The sequence below is a fragment of the Staurois parvus genome, unplaced genomic scaffold (assembly GCF_062004578.1).
Source record: "Staurois parvus isolate SC_StPar_1 unplaced genomic scaffold, SC_StPar_1.0 ptg000337l, whole genome shotgun sequence".
Taxonomy (NCBI): Eukaryota; Metazoa; Chordata; class Amphibia; order Anura; family Ranidae; genus Staurois; species Staurois parvus.
The window spans coordinates 574,460-599,992 of record NW_028318133.1 but is presented as its reverse complement, the minus strand read 5'-3'; the positions used below and the strand labels follow the sequence as shown (position 1 = coordinate 599,992).

Sequence of the window (25,533 nt, the reverse complement as noted above, 5' to 3'; positions counted from 1 at the left end):
AGGTTTTAGTGTTTTGACAAGGCATCTCTCACTTGTTTCCATTGTGATATGTCATGGGCTGTGTCCCGTCACAACGGCGAGTGTCCCGCCAGGCCATCAAATCTGTTATAGGTCGGGTGGGAAGGTGTTAATTATTCTCGCTCTTCCCATGTGTGTATGTATGAGGATGTATGAGCAGCTGCTTAGGTGACTAGACAACATTGTCTTTTTACAACGCATAATTGTTTTTCTAATAAAGCCCTTTTGACTAAGCTGCATGGTCCCATGTGAAACTGTCTTTCTGGGGGAACTCTTTTCCCTATGCACATGTGACTCTGTGAAATCTACCTCACCACCTCATTAGGAACATCTCAGTAAGAATACATGGAGTGGCCAGCTTTACTAAAGTACACTATATGGCCAAAGGTTTGTGGACACCTGACCATCGCAACAACCTAAAATAGGCAACGGTAAGTGGACCCCCCCCCCCTTTCAAATGACTGACGCCATTGACATACACCATGACCATTGTGTATTTTCAAACTTGTGGCAAAAATTTGGGGAAGACCATTTTCTGTTTCAGCTCCATGCAGACACCGTTTGACCAGTTTGGTGTGGTGGGACTTGAGTAGCCTACACATAGTAATGACCTCAATCCTACTGAACACCATTAAGATGAACAGAAATGCTGATTGTGAGCCAGGACTTCTCCTCCATCTGACCTCACAAATGTTCTTGTGGCTGCATCAGTACAGGCACAAAGCAGGAACCAACTTAATGCCCGTGCTTTGGTTTTGGAATGGAATGTCCAACAAGCTCATATAGGTTTTGATGGTCAGATGTCCACAAACATTGACCACATAATGTGTGTTATATATTTTATTTGGGGTTGCATATGTTTGTTTTGTATCTTGCATAGTAGTTGTTTAAAAATACATTTCTTACCATAATGTCCTGATGCAGTAATCTGTGAATCTTTGATTTTTCCTGAAGATAAACCAAGAGGTTGGTGACACCCTGAAGGACGAAGCACATGTACAATACATATTATGTTCGTTACTAAATTTGCACTATGTAATGATGCTTTAATATGTACACTATGTGGAAGTATTTGGCCCCTCTTCAAATGATTGGGTTCAGGTGTTTCCAGTGAAGGGTACTGTTGATACTACAGAATACAAAGACATTTTAGACAATTGTGCTCTTCCACCCTTGTGGCTCCACCCTTGTGGTAACAGTTTGAGGAAGACCGTTTTCTGTTCCAACATGACTGTGCCCCTGTTTACAAAGTCAGCTCCATAAAGACATGGTTTGACCAGTTTAGTGTGCAGGAACTTGAGTGTCCGGCACAGAGACCTGACCTCATCCCTTCTTTAGGAAGACCTTTGGAATCAGGTCTTCTCACCCAATATCAGTACCTGACCTCAACTCTACTGAACACCTTTGGGATTGGGTCTTATCAACCAACATCAGTACCTTATCCTAACCCTACTGAACACCTTTGGAATCAGGTCTTCTCATCCAACATCAGCACCTGACCTCAATCCTGCTGAACACCTTTGGGATTGGGTCTTCTCAACAATCAGTACCTGAACTTAACCCTACTGAACACCATTGGGATCAAGTCTTCTCATCCAACATCAGTACCTGACCTCAACTCTACTAAACACCTTTGGATTCAGGTCTTCTCATCCAACATCAGTACCTGACCTCAACCCTACTGAACACCTTTGGGATCAGGTCTTCTCATCAAACATCAGTACCTGTCCTCAACCCTACTGCACACCTTTGGATTCAGGTCTTCTCATCCAACATCAGTTCCTGACCTCAACCCTACTAAACACTTCTGGGATCAGGTCTTTTCAACCATCAGTACCTGACCTTAACCCTACTGAACACCTTTGGATTCAGGTCTTCTCATCCAACATCAGTACCTGACCTCAACCCTACTAAACACTTCTGGGATCAGGTCTTCTCATCCAACATCAGTACCTGACCTCAACCCTACTAAACACTTCTGAGATCAGGTCTTCTCATCCAACATCAGTTCCTGACCTCAACCCTACTAAACACTTCTGAGATCAGGTCTTCTCATCAAACATCAGTACCTGTCCTCAACCCTACTGCACACCTTTGGATTCAGGTCTTCTCATCCAACATCAGTTCCTGACCTCAACCCTACTAAACACTTCTGGGATCAGGTCTTCTCAACCATCAGTACCTGACCTTAACCCTACTGAACACCTTTGGATTCAGGTCTTCTCATCCAACATCAGTACCTGACCTCAACCCTACTAAACACTTCTGGGATCAGGTCTTCTCATCCAACATCAGTACCTGACCTCAACCCTACTAAACACTTCTGAGATCAGGTCTTCTCATCCAACATCAGTTCCTGACCTCAACCCTACTAAACACTTCTGGGATCAGGTCTTCTCATCCATCATGAGTTCCTGACCTCAACCCTACTAAACACTTCTGAGATCAGGTCTTCTCATCCATCATCAGTTCCTGACCTCAACCCTACTAAACACTTCTGGGATCAGGTCTTCTCAACCATCAGTACCAGACCTTAACGCTACTGAACACCTTTGGATTCAGGTCTTCTCATCCAACATCAGTTCCTGACCTCAACCCTACTAAACACTTCTGGGATCAGGTCTTCTCAACCATCAGTACCTGACCTTAACCCTACTGAACACCTTTGGATTCAGGTCTTCTCATCCAACATCAGTACCTGACCTCAACCCTACTAAACACTTCTGGGATCAGGTCTTCTTATCCAACATCAGTACCTGACCTCAACCCTACTAAACACTTCTGGGATCAGGTCTTCTCATCCAACATCAGTACCTGACTTCAACCCTACTAAACACCTTTGGATTCAGGTCTTCTCATCCAACATCAGTTCCTGACCTCAACCCTACTAAACACTTCTGAGATCAGGTCTTCTCATCCAACATCAGTTCCTGACCTCAACCCTACTAAACACTTCTGGGATCAGGTCTTCTTATCCAACATCAGTACCTGACCTCAACCCTACTAAACACTTCTGGGATCAGGTCTTCTCATCCAACATCAGTACCTGACTTCAACCCTACTAAACACTTCTGGGTTCAGGTCTTCTCATCCAACATCAGTTCCTGACCTCAACCCTACTAAACACTTCTGGGATCAGGTCTTCTCATCCATCATCAGTTCCTGACCTCAACCCTACTAAACACTTCTGAGATCAGGTCTTCTCATCCAACATCAGTTCCTGACCTCAACCCTACTAAACACTTGTGGGATCAGGTCTTCTCAACCATCCGCACCTGACCTTAACCCTACTGAACACCTTTGGATTCAGGTCTTCTCATCAAACATCAGTACCTGACCTCAACCCTACTAAACACTTCTGGGATCAGGTCTTCTCATCCAAGATCAGTTCCTGGCCTCAACCCTACTAAACACTTCTGAGATCAGGTCTTCTCATCCAACATCAGTTCCTGACCTCAACCCTACTAAACACTTCTGGGATCAGGTCTTCTCAACCATCAGCACCTGACCTTAACCCTACTGAACACCTTTGGATTCAGGTCTTCTCATCCAACATCAGTACCTGACCTCAACCCTACTAAACACTTCTGGGATCAGGTCTTCTCATCCAACATCAGTACCTGACCTCACCAATGCCAAACACCTTTTGGAGTCAGGTCTTCTCATCCAATATCAATACCTGGCCTCAATCCTACTGGGCATCTTTGTGATGCGTTGAAATGCCGAATGTGAGCCAGGTCTTCTAATTGAACATCAGCACCTGACCTCACAAATGCACAAATTTCCCCAGACACTCTCCAAAATCTTATGGAACGTTTTCCCAGGAGAACAGAGGCTGTTATAGCTACAATGGGGGCAACTCCATATTAATGGAAGTGTTTTTGGAAATCAAATCAACAAGCTCATAGAGGTGTGATGGTCACTTAATGTAATATAATGGCCATATAATGTAGATTTAATTACAACATCTTTAATAACAGTATTGCCCAGGCACTCATCTCCACACACTTATCTTTGTACAGACTCACTTGAATTATAGACTAGGTAGAGTGCTGTCATATTATGGTCATTATATTCTCCTTCTGGTTCTATAAGCCACAGGCCAGTTGTCTGAGCTGTCATTTCCAAAGTCACCCCGACACCTGAAATAAAGACACTCACGTAAGTTGAAGAGAATAAAGTTGACAAAAAAAAAACAAAACAAAAAAAAAATCCAAGGTGTCATATCTTCCAGGAGAGTCTCGGCATTTTATCGACATTCAATTGAATTCTGTGAATGAGTTAGTTAAAAAAAAAAAAATCTGAATGATTTTAACCAATTTTTTTATGCCAATATTGCACATTTAGTCATAAAATAGAATTTTTTTTTACTCCGCCATATACACATTTACAGAGACTTTGTCGCTTTGCTCGTTCAATTTCGTAGCCCCCCCCCCACAACTCATTTTATCAAAGCAAGCTTGGCAGTACCATTAGGAATCATGGAACCCCATACAGCCTTTCTGACAGGCCCCCTGCCTTAAGCACCCAGAGGAGAAGAATGAAGATTGTGGGTGTGGTAAAACTGTGCTTAAAACAGAAAACGTGAGCCTATGTACAGAGTGCAGTGGTCAGACATATGTGATGTATGCAGCGCAGGGATCAGAAGTATGTAATGTACACAGTGCAGGGATCAGAAGTATGTAATGTACACAGTGCAGGGATCAGAAGTATGTAATGTACAGAGTGCAGGGATCAGAAGTGCGTTATGTACAGAATGCAGGGATCAGAAGTGTGTTATGTACAGAGTGCAGGGATCAGAAGTGTGTTATGTACAGAGTGCAGGGATCAGAAGTGTGTTATGTACAGAGTGCAGGGATCAGAAGTGCATTATGTACAGAGTGCAGGGATCAGAAGTGCGTTATGTACAGAGTGCAGGGATCAGAAGTGCGTTATGTACAGAATGCAGGGATCAGAAGTATGTAATGTACGCAGCGCAGGGATCAGAAGTATGTAATGTATGCAGCGCAGGGATCAGAAGTATGTAATGTACACATTGCAGTGGTCAGAAGTATGTAATGTACACAGTGCAGAGATCAGAAGTGTGTTATGTACAGAGTGCAGAGATCAGAAGTGTGTTATGTACAGAGTGCAGGGATCAGAAGTATGTAATGTACAGAGTGCAGAGATCAGAAGTGTGTTATGTACAGAGTGCAGGGATCAGAAGTGTGTAATGTACGCAGCGCAGGGATCAGAAGTATGTAATGTATGCAGCGCAGGGATCAGAAGTATGTAATGTACACATTGCAGTGGTCAGAAGTATGTAATGTACAGAGTGCAGGGATCAGAAGTGTGTTATGTACAGAGTGCAGGGATCAGAAGTATGTAATGTACAGAGTGCAGGGATCAGAAGTGTGTTATGTACAGAGTGCAGGGATCAGAAGTATGTAATGTACAGAGTGCAGGGATCAGAAGTGTGTTATGTACAGAGTGCAGTGGTCAGACATATGTAATGTACAGAGTGCAGGGATCAGAAGTATGTAATGTACACATTACAGTGGTCAGAAGTATGTAATGTACAGAGTGCAGGGATCAGAAGTATGTAATGTACACATTGCAGTGGTGAGAAGTATGTAATGTACAGAGTGCCGGGATCAGAAGTATGTAATGTACACATTGCAGTGGTGAGAAGTATGTAATGTACAGAGTGCAGGGGTCCATTGTCTGTAATGTACAGAGTGCAGTGGTCCATTGTCTGTAATGTACAGAGTGCAGGGGTTTAGAAGTATGTAATGTACAGAGTGCAGGGGTCCATTGTCTGTAATGTACAGAGTGCAGTGGTCCATTGTCTGTAATGTACAGAGTGCAGGGGTTTAGAAGTATGTAATGTACAGAGTGCAGGGGTCCATTGTCTGTAATGTACAGAGTGCAGGGGTCCGGTGTCTGTAATGTACAGAGTGCAGGGGTCAAAAGTATGTACTGTACAGAGTGCAGCAGTCAGGTGTCTGTAATGTGCATAGTGCAGGGGTCAGCTGTGTGTAATGTGCATAGTGCAGGGGTCAGCTGTGTGTAATGCGCATAGTGCAGGGGTCAGCTGTGTGTAATGCGCATAGTGCAGGGGTCAGCTGTGTGTAATGCGCATAGTGCAGGGGTCAGGTGTGTGTAACCCCTGTCCAGGGGTCGGGACTCTCCTTGGCCTCTCATTAACCCCTATATACTTGGCCTACTGCAAGTTACGCCAGCCTCTATGAGCAGTTTGAATCCCCACTTCCCCATTCTATAACCCTGTACCTGTCACAGTACCCCATCAGTCCTTCCACCCACCACTGACCCTGTACCTATCACATGCCAGCAACCACCAAATCATCCTTGTGAGGCTGCAACGTTGATGATGGCCGAGAGTGAGCAGGATGGTGCCTCGAAGGAGACAATCTTCAGTTCTGCACTACAAGATGAATACAGTCTATGCTGGGAGTTCTGAGGGGGAGAAGCAATGTGGGCCGCCCAAAGGCATCCCTGCTGGACCCCTTGCTAGCCTCCAATGGGGCCCAGGCCTGGTACGGGGGTGGAGGGGCTACCTATATTTCCTACTGGAAGCCCTGCAAAATATACACAGTGCATCTGGGGGGGGGGCGGGGGGGGGCATGTGACCTCCCATCATGCAGCATTAGATCACAGAGGAGATGACATCATCACCGCAATGTAAGCACCCCTACCATCCCAGACAGATCTTCCATTGGGTTTTGCAGCAACTGAGCTAAGTGTAAATTCACATTGCACAGAGAAAAAGCTGCACTCCTTCAGTACATGAACCACAATGTGTGAGAAGCTTTTTGGATTTGATGACAAACAATTCAGCAATTATTTTCCATGAATAGAAGAGTAAAATCCTACAATTCATACCAGGGTATAGGTTCACTATACTACATGGATGGTCCTTCTGGCTTCCTTGCTTGAGGATGTTGCCATGAAACTGCACAGGAAGGATGTCACTTCTTCCAATGTTCAGCAGGTGCCATCGTATCTTTCTATCCAAAGGCAAGACGAGTCCAGGAAGAGAGTCGTCCACATAGCCATTGATTGCTAAAATGCAAAAAAAAGATATAAAATATGACAATATAACTCTTCACTGTAACGAGAGGCATCATTGCCCAACCAGGATCGGTAGGACATCAACCAGGATAGGTAGGACATCAACCAGGATAGGTAGGACCAAGGGTGGACTGACAACTCATGGGGCTCCTGGGCAATAGGGGATCATGGGACCCCTGTGTTCTTGCCCAAACTCAAAAAAGCCTATGAAAAAGGTACCAGGGGCATCTCATGGGGCCCCCTACTGACCCCGGACCCTCGGGCAGTGCCCAAGTTTCCAAATGGTCAGTCCGCCCCTGGGTAGGACATCAACCAGGATAGATAGGACATCAACCAGGATAGGTAGGACTTCAACCAAGATAGGTAGGACGTCAACCAGGATAAGTAGGACATCAACCAGGATAGGTAGGACCAGGGGCAGACTGACAACTCATGGGGCCCCTGGGCAATAGGGGATCATGGGGCCCGTGTCCTTGCCCAAACTCAAAAAAGCCTATGAAAAAGGTACCAGGGGCATCTCATGGGGCCCCCTACTGACCCCGGACCCTCGGACAGTGCCCAAGTTTCCAAATGGTCAGTCCGCCCCTGGGTAGGACATCAACCAGGATAGGTAGGACATCAACCAGGATAAGTAGGACATCAACCAGGATAGGTAGGACATCAACCAGGATAGGTGTGACATCAACCAGGATAGGTAGGACATCAACCAGGATGAGTAGGACATCAACCAGGATAAGTAGGACATAAACCAGGATAAGTAGGACATCAACCAGGATAGGTAGGACATCAACCAGGATAGGTGTGACATCAACCAGGATAGGTAGGCCTTCAACCAGGATAGGTAGGACATAAACCAGGATAGGTAGGACATAAACCAGGATAGGTAGGACATCAACCAAGATAGGTAGGACATCAACCAAGGATTCCCTCACTTTGGAGGAATTTCCTCTCACTTCCTGTTTTGGCTATGGGAAGTAAAGGGAAATTTCCCCAATGGGAAACAGACAGCAAATAAAAATCGACAGAGGTTATAACCCTTCTTTAAGGGTTTTTCCTTTAGTTCAACTTTGAGTGATGATAAGAATACCATCATCAGACAAGGCGCAGTAGGAGGTCTGGAAATAAAATCATACGGGATTATTTATTGGAAGGAAGCAATAATTCAATAGCCTTCCAACCTTCTAATATAAATACAGAACAAGCTGTGGGAGGAGAGAGTGGATCTGTTGAGTCACTGCTTGGAGGGGGATCTGAGCTGCTGAATCAATGCTGGTCGAGAGCATCTGGGTGGGTTGAGCTGCTGAGTCACCACTGGCAGGAGAGAGCAGGGGGAGCTGAGCTGCTGAGTCACTACCAGGAGTTTTTATTATAGGGTGGGGCGGAGGTGTTGAGGTCGGGTGGGGCGGGGGTGTTGAGGTTGGGGGGGGCAGGTTTCGAGTTCGACTGAGAATTTTTTTTTTGGGGGGGGTAAAGTGAGGGTAGTGAGGTCAGGGGGGCAGGTTTCGAGTTCGGCTGAGATAATTTTTTGGGGGAGGTTGGGGGGGGGCAGGGGTGGTGAAGTCGGGGGGCAGGTTTAGAGGCTGACTGAGATCATTTGTTTTGGGGGGGATGGGGGGCGGGGCAGGGGTGTTGAGGTCGGGGGGGGTATGTTTCTAGGTTCTCTGAGAAAGTTTTTTTTTTCGGGGGTGGGGTGCAGGTGATGAGGTCGGGGGGGGCAGTTTTCAAGGTCAGCTGAGATAGTTTTTTTTGGGGGGGTGGGGCGGGGTTGGTGAGGTCGACTGAGATAGGTTTTTTTTTTGCGTTGGGGGGGTGAGGCAGGGGTGGTGAGCTTGGGAAGGCGGGTTTCGAGGTTGGCTGAGATAGTTTTTTTTTGGGATGGGGGGATGGTTTCCAGGACGGCTGAGATAGTTTTTTTTTTTTGCGTTGGGGGGGGTGGGGCGGGGGGTTGGTGAGGTTGGGAAGGCGAGTTTCGAGGTTGGCCGAGATAGTATTTTTTTTTTGGGGTGGGGCGGGGTGGTGAGGTCGGGCGGCAGGTTTCAATGTCGGCTGAGATAGGCTTTTTTGGGGGGTAAGGGAGTGGGGCGGGGATGGTGAGTTTGGGGGAGCAGGTTTTGAGGTAGGCTAAGAAAGTTTTTTTTTGGGGATGGGGTGGTGCAGGGGTGGTGAGGTCAGGATGGCAGGTTTTGAGGTCAACTGAGATAATTTTTTTGGGGGGGTGGGGGAGTAGGGCAGAGGTGGTGAGGTCGGCTGAGAAATGTTTTGGGGGGGTGGGGGGGGAAGTTGTGGGGGCCGATTTCGAGGTCGGCTGAGATAGTTTTTTTTTTTGGAATGAGGGGTGGTGCGGGGGTAGTGAGGTCAGGGGGGCGGGTTTCGAGGTCAACTGAGATCATTTTTTTGGGGGGTGGGGGAGTAGGGCAGGTTTCGAGGTTGGCTGAGATAGTATTTTTTTTTTGGGGTGGGGCGGGGTGGTGAGGTCGGGCGGCAGGTTTCAATGTCAGCTGAGATAGGCTTTTTTGGGGGGTAAGGGAGTGGGGTGGGGATGGTGAGTTTGGGGGAGCAGGTTTTGAGGTAGGCTAAGAAAGTTTTTTTTGCAGTGGGGGGGGGCGGGGGTGGTGTGGTCAGGGGGGTGGTTTTTGAGGCCGGCTGAGATAGTTTTTTTGGGGGGTGGGCGGTGGAGCGGGGGTGGTGAGATCGGGTCGGCAGGTTTCAAGGTTGGCTGAGATAGGTTTTTTTGGGGGGGTGGGGCGGGTTTCGAGGTCGGCTGAGATAGTTTGTGGGCGGCGGGGGGGGTGTTAAGGTTGGGTCGATGGGATTCGAGGTCGACTTAAATAATTTTTTTTTTGGGGTGGGGATGGTGAAGTCGGGTGGGCAGGTTTCGAGGTCGGCTGAGATCGTTTTTTTGGGATGGGGGGGGGTGGGTGCGGGAGTGGTGAGGTCGGGGGGGGGGTGGGTTTCGAGGTCGGCTGAGATAGTTTTTTTTGAGGGGGGTATGGGGGTGGGGCGGGTTTGGTGAGTTCGGGGGGGGGCGGGTTTCGTGGTTGGCAGAGATAGGGGGTTTTTTGGGGGGGTGGGGGGAGTGGGGATGGTGAGGTCATAGGGGCTGAGAGGTAGGCTGAGATAGTTTGTAGGGGGCGGGTGGGCAGGTTTCGAGGTTGGCTGAGATTGGGGTTTTTTGGGGGGTGGGGCAGGTTTCGAGGTCGGCTGAGATAGTTTTTTTGGGGGGTGGGCGGTGGAGCGAGGGTGGTGAGGTCGGGTCGGCAGGTTTCGAGGTAGGCTGCGATAGTTTGTAGGGGGCGGGTGGGCAGGTTTCGAGGTTGGCTAAGATTGGGGTTTTTTGGGTGGGGGTGGTGAGGTTGGGGGGCTGGATTTTGAGGTCGGCTGAGAAAGGTTTTTTTGGGGTGGGGTGGGGTGGGGTGGGGCAGGTTTGGGGAGTTTGGGGAGCGTGTTTCAAGGTCGGCTGAGATAGTTTTTTTGGGGGGTGGGGGGTTGGTGCGGGGGCGGTGAGGTCGGAGGGGTGGGTTTTGAGGTTGGCTGAGATAGGTTTTTTTTGGGATGGGGGGGTGGGGAGGGGATGGTGAGGTCGGGGGATGGGTTTCGAGGTCGGCTGAGCTAGTTTTTTTTTTGGGGTGGGCGGGGGTGGTGAGGTAGGCTGAGATAGTTTTTTTTGGGGGGGGTGAGGGGTAGGGCAGGGGTGTTGAGCTCAGGGGGCAGGTTTTGAGGTCGGCTGAGAAAGTTTTTTATTTTTTGGGGGGGGTGAGGTCGGGGGCCGGGTTTTGAGGTCTGCTGAGATAGTATTTTTTTTGGGGGGAGGTATGGAGGTATGGGGGTGGGGCGGGTTTGGTGAGTTTGGGGGAGCAGGTTTCGAGGTTGGCTGAGATTTTGTTTTTTTCGGGGTGAGGGGGTGGGGCGGGGCAGGTTTCTAGGTCGGCTGAGGTCGTTTTTTTTTTGGGGGGGGAGGTATGGGGGTGGGGAGGGGTGGTGAGGTTGGGGGGGGGTGGGTTTTCGGGGTCGGCTGAGATAGTTTTTTTTGTTTGGAGTGGGGGTAGTGAGGTCGTAGGGGCAGATTTTGCGGTCGGCTGATATATATATTTTTTTGGTGTGGGGGGGGTGGGGCGGCGGTTTTCAAGGTCAACTCAGTTACTGAGATTAGTGAAGAATTGTTTTAAAGTTGGTCTAAGTACTTGCTAAGAATGCTTCAAAAACCTGAATGTCCATAGCCCTGCCACAGGACTTTGAAGATGAATTGCTCCGCGGTGCCTGCAGCTACCGATGTCAATGAAGGATTTAAAGTTTTGAAGTTAGTCTACTTACTTGTCAAGAATGTTTAAAACAACAGTCCCGCTACAGATCACCTTAAACTAGCTGGGGGGCAGCAAAGAGGAAGCAATATGAGCCCATGCAGCCCAAACATCACCATAGTGACATGTCCAGCACAGACCAACTTTTGGATCTTGCATGTGAACTGTGACCGTTCTTTCTTTCTTGCCCATAACCCTGCAGTAGTCCAAGGTTTTGCATAGGACAGAAGTGATCAAATTGTGACTGAAGCTCATTACCATGAAAGATGTGGTCATGTTGAACATCTTCAGCAGCTGATGGCGACTTGCAGGCTGAAGTGCAGGAACGTAATACGTTGGCTTGATATGCACAAGTGGACGGACAATGTCGCAGCCAATTCTCTTTGAAGTACCAGCTCTTCGTTTCGTCCATCTCCATGAACACGAGAGAGAAGTCTTCCATCGAAATCTGCTGCACGGTGAAACGCTTCAAGACATTTGGTCGGCAGACAAGCAAAGGTCCGATGAGTCCGGAATGAAAGTCTTTGTACTGGTTGGAAACACGGGAACAAAGTCAAGCGAAGGGAAAGTGGACCTGTCATATTAAAAATTACATGCAGCTGGTCGTCATTTTCTGCATTTAGGTTGGAGTAATCCTAACTGGGTGCAATTTAGCTAAAGTGTTACTAAACCCCGGACCCTGCATTCACTATATTTGGTCTCCCCGGACCCCGCATTCACTATATTTGGTCTCCCCGGACCCCGCATTCACTATATCCTTTCTCCCCGGACCCCGCATTCACTATATCTGCTCTCCCCAGACCCTGCATTCACTATATCTGCTCTCCCCAGACCCCGCATTCACTATATCCGGTCTCCCCGGACCCCGCATTCACTATACCCGGTCTCTCCGGACCCTGCATTCACTATACCCACTCTCCCTGTACCCCGCATTCACTATATCTGGTCTCCCCGGACCCTGCATTCACTATATCCGCTCTCCCCAGAGCCTGCATTCACTATATCTGGTCTCTCCAGACCCTGCATTCACTATATCCGCTCTCCCAGGACCCTGCATTCACTATATCCAATCTCCCCGGACCCTGCATTTGCTATATCCGATCTCCCCAGACCCTGCATTCACTATATCTGTTCTCCCCGGACTCTGCATTCGCTATATCCACTCTCCCCGGACCCTGCATTCACTATATCCGCTCTCCCCGGACCCCGCATTCACTATATCCACTCTCCCCGAACCCTGCATTCACTATATCTGCTCTCCCCAGAGGCTGCATTCACTATATCTGGTCTCTCCAGACCCTGCATTCACTATATCCGCTCTCCCCGGACCCCGCATTCACTATATCCGCTCTCCCCGGAGTTTGCATTCACTATATCTGGTCTCTCCGGACCCCGCATTCACTATATCAGCTCTCCCCAGACCCCGCATTCACTATATCCAGTCTCCCCGGACCCCACATTCACAATATCCAGTCTCCCCGGACCCTGCATTCACTATATCCGCTCTCCCCGGACCCCGCATTCACTATATCCACTTTCCCCGGACCCTGCATTCACTATAACCGCTCTCCCCGGACTTTGCATTCACTATATCCGCTCTCCCCGGACCCTGCATTCACTATATCCAGTCTCCCCGGACCCTGCATTCACTATATCCAGTCTCCCCGGACCCCGCATTCACTATATCCGCTCTCCCCGGATCCCGCATTCACTATATCCGCTCTCCCCGGACCCTGCATTCACTATATCCACTGGTTACAGCTTGTAGGAGGAATTTTCATTCTCCCCTGACTGTCTTATGAGGCTGCAGGACCCCTGACCCTCTGTCTGGACAGTGCTGATTGGCTCTACGCTGATCACATACACTAACCCAAGAATAAAAATATCTCTAGCAATACACATCAAACTGAGCATGTGCAGCTGGCCCCCAAAGCTCTGTTCTATCAGAAGATGGATTGGGGACTGAAGAGGAAAGGGAAGATCAGAGAAGACAGGATCAAGCAGCCTTTTTACACAATGTGGAGGATTAACCCCTTCAATTCTACAGTGAGTATAACAAGCATGCTTTATTGTATATACAGACTGATTGTACTATTGAGGGCTTAGCAACACTTTAACTAAAGAAGTGTGCATCATAAACAACTGCCATTTTAAAATAAATGGCAGTTATTTTTGAAACGCACTTCTTTATTTATAAAGATAAATATAAATTTGGAATAATAGTCTTTGTTACCTCTCATTGCTACTGATCTCCTGCAGCCTTTTACAGCCATTTCTTTTATATATGCACTCCAGTAAAGGCTGCATGGCATTTCTCAGGGTGAGTTTCCTGATGGTGACAACAATGGACCGTGCCTGTGCAATGTGTGTGGAAATGGTCACTTGTAGTCTCCTTAAACTTTCCATCCGGCTGCTGTATATAAATGGCCAGATGGTGGCAGTCCAGGGGCAGGTTGAGGTTCATAAACAGCGCCCGCCATTTTGGACTGTGCACGCTCCCTGGGAGTGTGCGGCACCGCGATCCGGTGGAACACCGACCGCTGTACGGGACCTCTGTGTGAGGTTCTGATCATGTGATCACTGATTGGCCAATCAGTGATCACATGAAAATGTGTAAGCAAGATGTCACTTGTGACATCATTGCTTACTACATGTGAAATCTGTGAATGATCACAGAGATCACATAGTACAGGGCCATTCACAACAGCCCTGTACCATGTGACAAGCTGTGACCAATCACAGCTCTCACAGTATTTCTCAATGGCTGCAAGAATGCAGCCAGAGAGGAGAAATGATTGCTATTACAGTCTTTATGGGTATAAAAGAAATCCGTGTAAAAAAAAAAAAAATCTTCACCCCCCCACAAGTAGTACAGTGTCACTATGGTGCCACTGTACTGATAGGATGACAGTATGTTAAACCCTTGACGCTGACGTCACACAAATATGCGGCCTCACAGAACTGGGCTTTTTCCATGGGGCCGCATATTTGCGTACCTGTCTTTGTGCTGGGAGCACGCCACACTGCGCACACCCAGCACAAAGATCACAGTGTCACTGAGAGCCCCGGGTCCCGTTCTAACAATTGGGACCCGGGACTCCCGATTCCGGGTCACATGATCGCTGTGATAGCCTCTGATTGGCTATCACAGTGATCAGTCACTGTGCAGCCCGGCCCCCTTGTTTTTTTTTCTCTATGAATGGAGGAGAGAGATACATTGCATCTCTAACTCCTGGCATAGAGAGAAAAAAAAATGTTTGTAAAAAAAAAAAAGAAAAAAAAAAAAAGATAAATAAATATTAAAAAAATAAAAGAAAAAATAAAGAAAAAATACCTAGATCAAGGTTTGATCTAGTTCAGTGCCAGGGTTATTGTTTCGGTCAAGGTCAAAGGTCAGGATTTAAAAAAACCATTGGTATCAGTGTCAGGTAGTATTAATGTCAGTGTGTTTTAGGTAAAAAAAAAAAAAAAGACAAAAACTAAATACGCACTATTGTTTCTGGACTGTACTCCGGGTGCAAACAAATAACATCCACATATATGGTATCGCTGCGATCATCAAGAGCTGGAAAATTTATTTTGGGTTGTTCTTTGGTGGTAGGTTATGGTAGTAACAAGAAACACACAGCTAAATAAAAAAAAAATATTTTTTTTTTTTACTATTTTGGGCCAGTTTTCCTTTGATAATAAAAAAAATCAGGAGATATTCATTACCATTTACCACCAAATGAAGCCCAATTTTTCCTGAAAAAAATGCGGTATAATTCACCTGGATGTACAAAGTAGTTGTGATGATCTGGACGGTTTTACTAACACAGGTCAACGTTGCAAAATTGTGCTTAGGCATTTAAATTTGTTTTACCCTCAGGTGTGAAGGGGTTAAAAAAACAAACAAATAATATAAAAAAAATAAAATATAAATGAAAAAAATTTTTTATGTAAAAATTATAATTTTTGGTTAGAACTAATTTGGGTTATTTTATTTTACTAAAAAGATAACTGAATAAATTTTGGCCAAGATTTATGAAGAAAGATTATTTGCAAAATTTTATAAGAAAAACACTTTTTTCCAAAATTTTTGGACATTTTAATTTATATAGCAAAATAAATAAAAATCCCAGTGGTGAATAAATACCACCAAAATAAAGCTTTATCTGTCTCAAAAAAATGCTGAAAAATTCATATGGGTACAGTGTTGCATGACCGCGAAATTGTCATTTAAAGTGTGACAGCGATGAAAGCTGAAAATTGGCCTGGAGAGGAAGGGGGGGAAAGCGTCCGGACTGGAAGGGGGTAAAAGTGTCCGGACTGGAAGGGGGGGAAAGTGTCCGGACTGGAAGGGGGTGAAAGTGTCCAGACTGGAAGGGGGTGAAAGTGTCCGGACTGGAAGGGGGTGAAAGTGTCCGGACTGGAAGGGGGGGAAAGTGTCCGGACTGGAAGGGGGGGAAAGTGTCCGGACTGGAAGGGGGTGAAAGTGTCCGGACTGGAAGGGGGTGAAAGTGTCCGGACTGGAAGAGGGTGAAAGTGTCTGGATTGGAAGGGGGGTGAAAGTGTCCGGACTGGAAGGGGGGGAAAGTGTCCGGACTGGAAGGGGGTGAAAGTGTCCGAACTGGAAGAGGGTGAAAGCGTCCGGACTGGAAGAGGGTGAAAGTGCCTGGATTGGAAGGGGGGTGAAAGTGTCCGGACTGGAAGGGGGTGAAAGTGTCTGGATTGGAAGGGGGGGAAAGTGTCCGGACTGGAAGGGGGTGAAAGTGTCCGGACTGGAAGGGGGGGAAAGTGTCCGGACAGGAAGGGGGTGAAAGGGCCTGGACTGGAAGGGGGTGAAAGGGCCTGGACTGGAAGGGGGGTGAAAGTGTCCGGACTGGAAGGGGGTGAAAGCGTCCGGACTGGAAAGGGGTGAAAGCGTCCGGACTGGAAGGGGGTGAAAGTGTCCGGACTGGAAGGGGGGGAAAGTGTCCGGACTGGAAGAGGGTGAAAGTGTCCGGACTGGAAGGGGGGGAAAGTGTCCGGACTGGAAGAGGGTGAAAGTGTCCGGACTGGAGGGGGGTGAAAGTGTCCGGACTGGAAGGGGGGGAAAGTGTCCGGACTGGAAGAGGGTGAAAGCGTCCGGACTGGAAGAGGGTGAAAGCGTCCGGACATGAAGTGGTTAAAGGCTGACAATATGAGACAGCAATTGGCAGGATGGAGCATTGTCACCCTATCACAGGAAGTGCCTAAACATGGCAGGATCACAAAGGTTTATTTTAATAAATGTTACAGATTAAAAAAAAAGAATTAAAAATGACTTTTGAATTACATTAACATCCATCTCTCCTAAAGGTTCTCTGTACTTCTACCTTGCTAACAGGACATATGTCATATTCAGGTGCAAATGGCACATAATAAGTCCTTTGTAGAGGAAGGAACAGTCCATTCAAGAAGCTTAGAACTGTTCTGGGAATTTTATGTTATTCTAAAGTTTAAGTGAAAAGAATTTAAATTAAATTGCTCACCAAGTGACCATTAGAGGTATAAAACCAGGTCCGGCACTCATCAGATCCAGTGGGTCCAAACTGTGAGCTGACTTTTCCTGTATATGTACGGGTGTGTTGTGGGGGGGCGCTGTCTTCCTCCTTCCATTGCACAGCTAAAACATTGGAGTAGAAGGAGTAGGGCCGGGACGCCTTGTTCTTAAACTGGATCTGGAGATACAACACGTAATGACAAACTGGTCATTTCATGCAAGGACAGCACAATAATAATAATAAAGAATACAAATCAAATAATTAGAAAGTATTATAAAGGTAATAAATATAATTTATTATATTTAGCAAATGTAATACATTTTATGAATATAAATGCTTATTTTATATATATATATATATATATATATATATATATATATATATATATATATACACATATATATATATATATATATATATATATACATATACATATATATACACATATATACTGTATATATATATATATATACATATACATATATATATATATATATACACACAGTATATATAATGATTATTATACTACAGGATTTATATAGCGCCAACAGTTTGCTCAGCACTTTACAATATAACGGGAGACAATACAGTAACAATACAGTTCAATACAAGAGGGATAGGAGGGCCCTGATCCTTGGAGCTTACAATATATATATATATGTGTGTATGTGTTGTTTTTCTTACATGTCTTAATTAAATTGTATACATATTGTAATTGTATAAATACGTATTAGACAATTACAGTATTAAACAGAGATTTTTTGCCATTTACAGGCAACAGTGACCTCTGCAAACTGAAACCATATATATTTCATATCTATCTATAGATAGATATATATATATATATCTACTGATATAGATATATACACACACACACACACACGTATATATATATATATATACACAAGGAGAGCACAATAATAATTAATAAATAAAAATCAAATACTTATAAAGTTTTAAGAAGGTAATAAATATAATTTATTATATTAAGTAAATGTAATGCATTTTATAAATATATATATATATATATATATGTATTTATATATATATATATATATATATTTGTGTGTTAATATATATATATATTTTTTTTTACATGTCTTAATTAAGTTTGTATATCCTAATACTATGAACGTATAAGACAATTACAGTATAAAAGAGATATTTTTTTTTGCCATTTACAGACAGCAGTGGCCTCTGCAAACTGTGTATATATATATATATATATATATATATATTTACATACAGGGGCGGACTGACCATTTGGAAACTTGGGCACTGCCCGAGGGCCCGGGGTCAGTAGGGGGTCCCATGAGATGCCCCTGGTACCTTTTTCATAGGCTTTTTTGAGTTTGGGCAAGGACACAGGGGCCCCATGATCCCCTATTGCCCGGGGGGGCCCCATGATTTGTCAGTCCGCCCCTGTATATATATAAATATATCTTTTTTTTCTTCTTTTTTTTTTTTTACATGTCTTAATGAATAGGTATCTCCTAATACCATATACGTATTAGACAATTACAATATTAAAGAGAGAGAGAGATGCTGTGCCATCTACAGGCTACAGTGGCCTTTGCAAACTGAAACCAATTTTTATCTGAATGAGGTCTTCAACATGCATGCGCTCACTACACTATGTCATAGCGGCCATAATAATCACATCAATGGAAGCCACTCTTAATAGTGGAGTCCAGAGCGGTCAGTGACACCTGGATTTGGCAGCTATCAGTGGCACACAATTTCGCCTGCTAGCTGTCAGAGGGGGATGTACTGCAGAATAAAGTATCCCCAACACAGAGCTTCTTACAGGGAAGAGCTAACCCACAGATTGTGGGTGGGAAAAGTTTATACCCCAATTCCAGGCAAATTTTTTTTTTTTTTTTTTTAGCAAGGAAATGCAAATAATTTACTGGTTGAGAAAGATTGATTTGAAATGAAGGAAATGTGTATTACATGGATTGCATATAGTCACCTGACACAGAAAGCTTACTTACTATAATTTCATCATTAACCTCTGCCCGGATACACGGCCCTAAAAGTCCCAAATGGGCGTCTCTTTCTCCGCGGAAGGCGGGTTCACTAAAGCTGCTGTCTAGATACTCCCGAAATACCACTTTCTTATATGACGGGAACCCATGCGGCATATGATGACTGATGGAGAAAAATGTGGAAAATGATTAAACATGATTGGCTGGCTACAAAAGTTAAAGAAAAGCAAATAAAATAAAGGAAAACAAAAGAAAACAAAAAAAAGTGATAAAAGGAAATAAAATAGAAATCAGAAAAATAAATAACATAAACATAAAATAAAAGAAAGGAAATAAATCATATAAAAATAAGGACATAAAAGAGTATGATTTTTTTTTTGAACAGCTACAGGTATATAAATTGCTAAAAAAACCCATTAGGGAGCTGTTTTACATGCCAAATAATTTATTTATTTGTCCATCCAGTTCTGAAATTTACATCGCACCCAGATGGGGAGACCTGACATTTCTCTACTTCAGTTAAATAGTTCGACCAGGTCTTGTCCCCACCCCCACCCTATGACTGTATTAGGAGAGGTATAGACTCCAGAGAGAGAGATATCATTCCCCCGGTACAAATCATTAGTAAGACCTCATCTGGAATATGCAGTTCAGTTTTGGGCACCAATTCACAAAAAGAACATTGGGGAACTGGAGAAAGTACAGAGAAGGGCAACCAAACTAATACGAGGCATGGAGGAGATCAGCTATGAGGAAAGATTAGAGGAACTGAATGTATTCTCTCTTGAGAAGAGGAGATTAAGGGGGGATATGATCTCCATGTATAATACATAAGGGGGGATATGATCTCCATGTATAATACATAAGGGGGGGATATGATCTCCATGTATAATACATAAGGGGGATATGATCTCCATGTATAATACATAAGGGGGGATATGATCTCCATGTATAATACATAAGGGGGGGATATGATCACCATGTATAATACATAAGGGGGATATGATCTCCATGTATAATAAATAAGGGGGGATATGATCTCCATGTATAATACATAAGGGGGGATATGATCTCCATGTATAATACATAAGGAGGGATATGATCTCCATGTATAATACATAAGGGGGGATATGATCTCCATGTATAATACATAAAGGGGGGATATGATCTCCATGTATAATACATAAGGGGGGATATGATCTCCATGTATAATACATAAGGGGGGGGGGATATGATCTCCATGTATAATACATAAGGGGGATATGATCTCCATGTATAATACATAAGGGGGGATATGATCTCCATGTATAATACATAAGGAGGGATATGATCTCCATGTACAATACATAAGGGGGGATATGATCTCCATGTATAATACATAAGGGGGGGGTATGATCACCATGTATAATACATAAGGGGGGATATGATCTCCATGTATAATACATGAGGGGGGGGGGGATATGATCACCATGTATAATACATAAGGGGGGATATGATCTCCATGTATAATACATAAGGGGGGATATGATCTCCATGTATAATACATAAGGGGGGATATGATCTCCATGTATAATACATAAGGGGGGATATGATCACCATGTATAATACATAAGGGGGATATGATCACCATGTATAATACATAAGAGGGGATATGATCTCCATGTATAATACATAAGGGGGGATATGATCTCCATGTATAATACATAAGGGGGGATATGATCTCCATGTATAATACATAAGGGGGATATGATCTCCATGTATAATACATAAGGGGGGATATGATCTCCATGTATAATACATAAGGGGGATATGATCTCCATGTATAATACATAAGGGGGGATATGATCACCATGTATAATACATAAGGGGGGATATGATCTCCATGTATAATACATAAGGGGGGGGATATGATCTCCATGTATAATACATAAGGGGGATATGATCTCCATGTATAATACATAAGGGGGGATATGATCTCCATGTATAATACATAAGGGGGGATATGATCTCCATGTACAATACATAAGGGGGGATATGATCTCCATGTATAATACATAAGGGGGGGTATGATCACCATGTATAATACATAAGGGGGGATATGATCTCCATGTATAATACATGAGGGGGGGGGGGGGGATATGATCACCATGTATAATACATAAGGGGGGATATGATCTCCATGTATAATACATAAGGGGGGATATGATCTCCATGTATAATACATAAGGGGGGATATGATCTCCATGTATAATACATAAGGGGGATATGATCTCCATGTATAATACATAAGGGGGGATATGATCTCCATGTATAATACATAAGGGGGGATATGATCTCCATGTATAATACATAAGGGGGATATGATCTCCATGTATAATACATAAGGGGGATATGATCTCCATGTATAATACATAAGGGGGGATATGATCTCCATGTATAATACATAAGGGGGGATATGATCTCCATGTATAATACATAAGGGGGATATGATCTCCATGTATAATACATAAGGGGGGATATGATCTCCATGTATAATACATAAGGGGGGATATGATCTCCATGTATAATACATGGTCTCCCACATTACACAGAACATGGAAATGCAATTATTGTAGAAAATATAAAATGCCAAATTCCTTTTCCCATCAGAAGTATATAGCAGTCTTGGACTTATATCAGTGTCCAGCAGATGACGGGTTAAAGCTTGTAGGAGGAGTTTTTATTCTCCTCTGACTGTCCTATAAGGCTGCATACCTGACCCTCTGTCTGGACAGTGCTGATTGGCCCTGTGCTGATCACATGCACTCTCCCAAGAAAAAAGACCTTTCTAGCAATACACATCAACTGAGCATGTGCAGCTTGCCCCCAAAGCTCTGTTCTATCAGAAGATGGATTTGGGACTGTAGAGGAAGGGGAGGATCACAGAAGACAGGATCAAGCAGCCTTTTTTACACAATGTGGAGGATAAACCCCTTTGATTCTACAGTGAGTATAACAAGCATGCCTTACTGTATATACAGACTGATTTTACTATTGAGGGCTTAGCAACACTTTAAAAATGGCAGTTGTTTATGATACACGCTTCTTTAGTTAAATAAATGGCAGTTATTTTTGATACACACTTCTTTATTTATAAAGATAAATATAAATTTGGAATAATAGTCTTTGTTTCCTCTCATTGCTACTGATCTCCTGCAGCCTTTTACAGCCATTTCTTTTTTATATGCACTCCAGTAAAGGCTGCATGGCATTTCTCAGGGTGAATTTCCTGATGGTGACAATGGAATGAGCCGATCACATGCACCTTACCAAAGAAAAAAAAACTCTCTAGCAATACACACTAAATTGAGCATGTGCAGATTGACTCCTAGAGCTCTGTACTATAAGCAGATGGACTGGGAGAACAGTAGAAGAAGGGGAAGATCAGAGAAGACAGGATCAAACAGCCTTTTTACACAAAGCTGAGGATTAACGCCTTAGGTTCCACAGTGAGTATAACCAGCATGCTTTACTGCATCTACACACTGATTGTACTGTTCTGGGTTTAGTAACATCCCCCCTCCTCCAGTCATAGCTTCCATCAATGAAAAGTATTCTATTCTAAGTATTCTACCTTTCATCTATCTTGCCATCCTCCATTCATAGAGAGCTTTTCTTTGATGGAGGCTCTAGTACAACTTCTATGAACGGAGGAGGGGAGATAGAAGGGGTGGCCATAGTTGGCACACTTGACAAGTGCCTATGACAGGTCCAGTGACTGCATTAACCCCAAAACACTGGAAGATTGCTCCTGCAGGGTAGGTTGGGCAGGTTGGGTGGGTTGGGCAGATTGGGCAGGTTGGGCGGGTTGGGCAGATTGGGGGGGTTGGGCGGGTTGGGCAGATTGGGCGGGTTGGGCAGATTGGGCGGGTTGGGCGGGTTGGGCAGATTGGGCGGGTTGGGCAGGTTGGGCGGGTTGGGCGGGTTGGGTGGACGGGTTTGGCAGGTTGGGCAGGTTGGGCGGGTTGGGGGGGGCAGAGTACTGAAGAATTGCAAGTTTGCATAAAACTAACTAAAATAATAAATAAATAAATAAATAAAAATGAATTTTAAAAAAAAATCACAATTACCTGTCTTTTATAAAATAAGGGGACCGCCCACCACCATAATCCCACTCGATCTCCTCCGCTGCAATGAAATAAGTGTGTATTTGTCCTTCATGGCTCCGAGGATCTTGTTCTCCATACAAGTCAATATACTCCAAATCAGCGCTGTTGTAATCATCATAAAAATCTATGTTATCGTCCACCGAGTTATTAGCGTGAGATCCATTTCCTGGGCCGGTTTGTCCCATTGTATCTCTCTGCTGTCTACTTAATTCCTTAACTGGTTTCCCTTCAACTGCGCCATCTTGTATTTCAGTCGTTCCAATGGGTGGGAAAGGCTTTGTAGAATCTTTAGGAGCCTCGTCGTTTGGGATGGCATCATCCAAATAATCTGGGGTTGGTGATTTCTTAAAGTGGCTTCGAGGTCCAGCAGGTGGGGATTTGAAAGGGGCGATAAATGGAAATTGATAAAAAGTGGAATCATGGGTAATATCGTTTGACTCGTCATGATCGTATTCGTAGTAGTCCTCTGGATGATGCTCACAGTGAGAGACTCTTAATGTTGCTCGCATCCCTAAATCTGCGAGAGGGGAGTCTGGTGCTATGGGCCATTGTCCTACAGGGAGGAAATCAACAAGACATGAATTTAAAGAGTAAGGAAGAGCCTAAAGTACAATTGTGCCTTTGTACGGTTTTTCTATAATAATTTTTCACCATCTCAGGTGGGGAAGGTTGGAGGCTCTAAGAGTTGTCCACTTGGAGCCACCAGCCTTTCTTCCAAAGTTGCTGGTTTGTACTGCTCTATTCATTCCAATGGAAATGTGTACTTCTGGGAGCCCCAATCAGTAACTTGGAGTACGCTCAGGGGTGGACTGACAACTCAAGGGGCCCCCGGGCAATAGGGGATCATGGGGCCCCTGTGCCCTTGCCCAAATTCAAAAAAGCCTATGAAAAAGGTACCAGGGGCATCTCATGGGGCCCCCTACTGACCCCGGGCCCTCGGGCAGTGCCTGAGTTTCCAAATGGTCAGTCTGCCCCTGGGTACGCCTTTCCCTTACAAATAAACAGGGCAATGGTGTGCATGTGGTAGTACGAACGGGACATTTTGGAAGAAAGGCCGTGCAGCTCCCAGCAGAGCCAAAACAACAAAGATCACTGGATTATGGCTGAAGGTTAGTATTTAAATTAGTGGGAAGCAACAACATACAGTTGCAAGAAAAAGTATGTGAACCCCTTGGGATTCCGTGGAGTTTTGCATGAATTGGGCATAGAATGTGCTCTGAACGTCATCTAAGTCACAACAATAGAAGAACACAGTCTGCTGAACATAATACTACACAAACATTAGATGTTGCCATGGTTTAATTGCACATAACATGTAAACATTCACAGTTCAGGGAGGAAAAAGTATGTGAACCTTTGGACTTAATAACTGTTTGACCCTCCTTTGGCAGCAATAACCTCAACCAAACGTTTCCTGTAGTTGCAGATCAGACCTGCACAACGATCTGGAGTCATTTTGGACCACTCCTCTTCACAAAACTGTTTCAGTGTAGCAATATTCTTGGGATGTCTGGTGTGAATCGCTCTCTTAAGGTCATGCCACAGCATTTCAATCGGGTTGAGGTCAGGACTCTGACTGGGCCACAACAGAAGGCGTATTCTGTGCTGTTGCAGCCATTGTTTTGTTGAATTACTTGTATGCTTTGGGTCATTGTCCTGTTGCATCACCCATCCTCTGCGGAGCTTCAGTTGGTGGACAGATGGTCGTACGTTTTCCTGCAAAATGTCTTGATAAACTCTGGAATTCATTTTCCCATCAATGACAACAATCCGTCCAGGCCCTGAGGCAGCAAAGCAGCCCCAAACCATGATGCTCCCTCCACCATGTTTCACAGTGGGGATGAGGTTTTGATGTTGGTGTGCTGTGCCTTTTTTTCTCCACACATAGTGTTGTGTGTTCTTCCCAAACAACTCAATCTTGGTTTCATCTGTCTGCAGTATATTGTGCCAGTAGTGCTGTGGAACATCCAGGTGCTCTTTTGCAAACTTCAAACGTGCTGCAATATTCTTTTTGGACAGCAATGGCTTCCTCCGTGGTGTCCTCCCATGTACTCCATTCTTGTTGAATGTTTTCCTTATTGTAGATGTGTCAACAAAAATGTTAGCATGTGCCAGAGATTTCTGTAGGTCTTTAGCTGACACTCTGGGATTCTTTACTCAACTTATTAAACAAACTTAAAAACTGTGACAAAAAAACCACTTTTGTGTTAGTAAAAATTTAAATTATAAAATATATAAAAATAAATATATAAATATAAAAAATTTAAATTCATAAGTCCAGTGACAAAAAAATCCCAAAAACTTAAGTAGACAGTCCCGTGACAAAATAAATCAAATAATAATTAAATTATAATTTTCATTGGATTCTTCCGTGCCTTTGATCCCTTCACCATCCACCAGTGCAAAAACCAACATTAACCGCACTCACCAGATATTAGTGAGTCACACGCCTTTCAGGAATATTAAGGGCTCCTGGACCCCCTTTACTTTTTATGAGACCTCCAAA

General features: G+C 44.5%; 1 protein-coding gene across 1 annotated transcript in view; it reads right to left on the bottom strand.

Moving 5' to 3' along the window:
- Nucleotides 1-25,533, bottom strand: part of LOC149457051 (coagulation factor VIII-like) — a 114,675-nt gene that overhangs the window by 32,902 nt on the left and 56,240 nt on the right. Inside the window, exons 14-20 of the mRNA XM_089684135.1 lie at nt 22,989-23,580; nt 18,886-19,042; nt 16,880-17,068; nt 11,646-11,916; nt 6,901-7,080; nt 4,047-4,160; nt 925-996 (exon numbers count right to left, since the gene is read on the bottom strand). Of these exons, the coding sequence (XP_089540261.1) occupies nt 925-996; nt 4,047-4,160; nt 6,901-7,080; nt 11,646-11,916; nt 16,880-17,068; nt 18,886-19,042; nt 22,989-23,580 (1,575 nt within the window). The remainder of the gene's footprint in view (nt 1-924; nt 997-4,046; nt 4,161-6,900; nt 7,081-11,645; nt 11,917-16,879; nt 17,069-18,885; nt 19,043-22,988; nt 23,581-25,533) is intronic.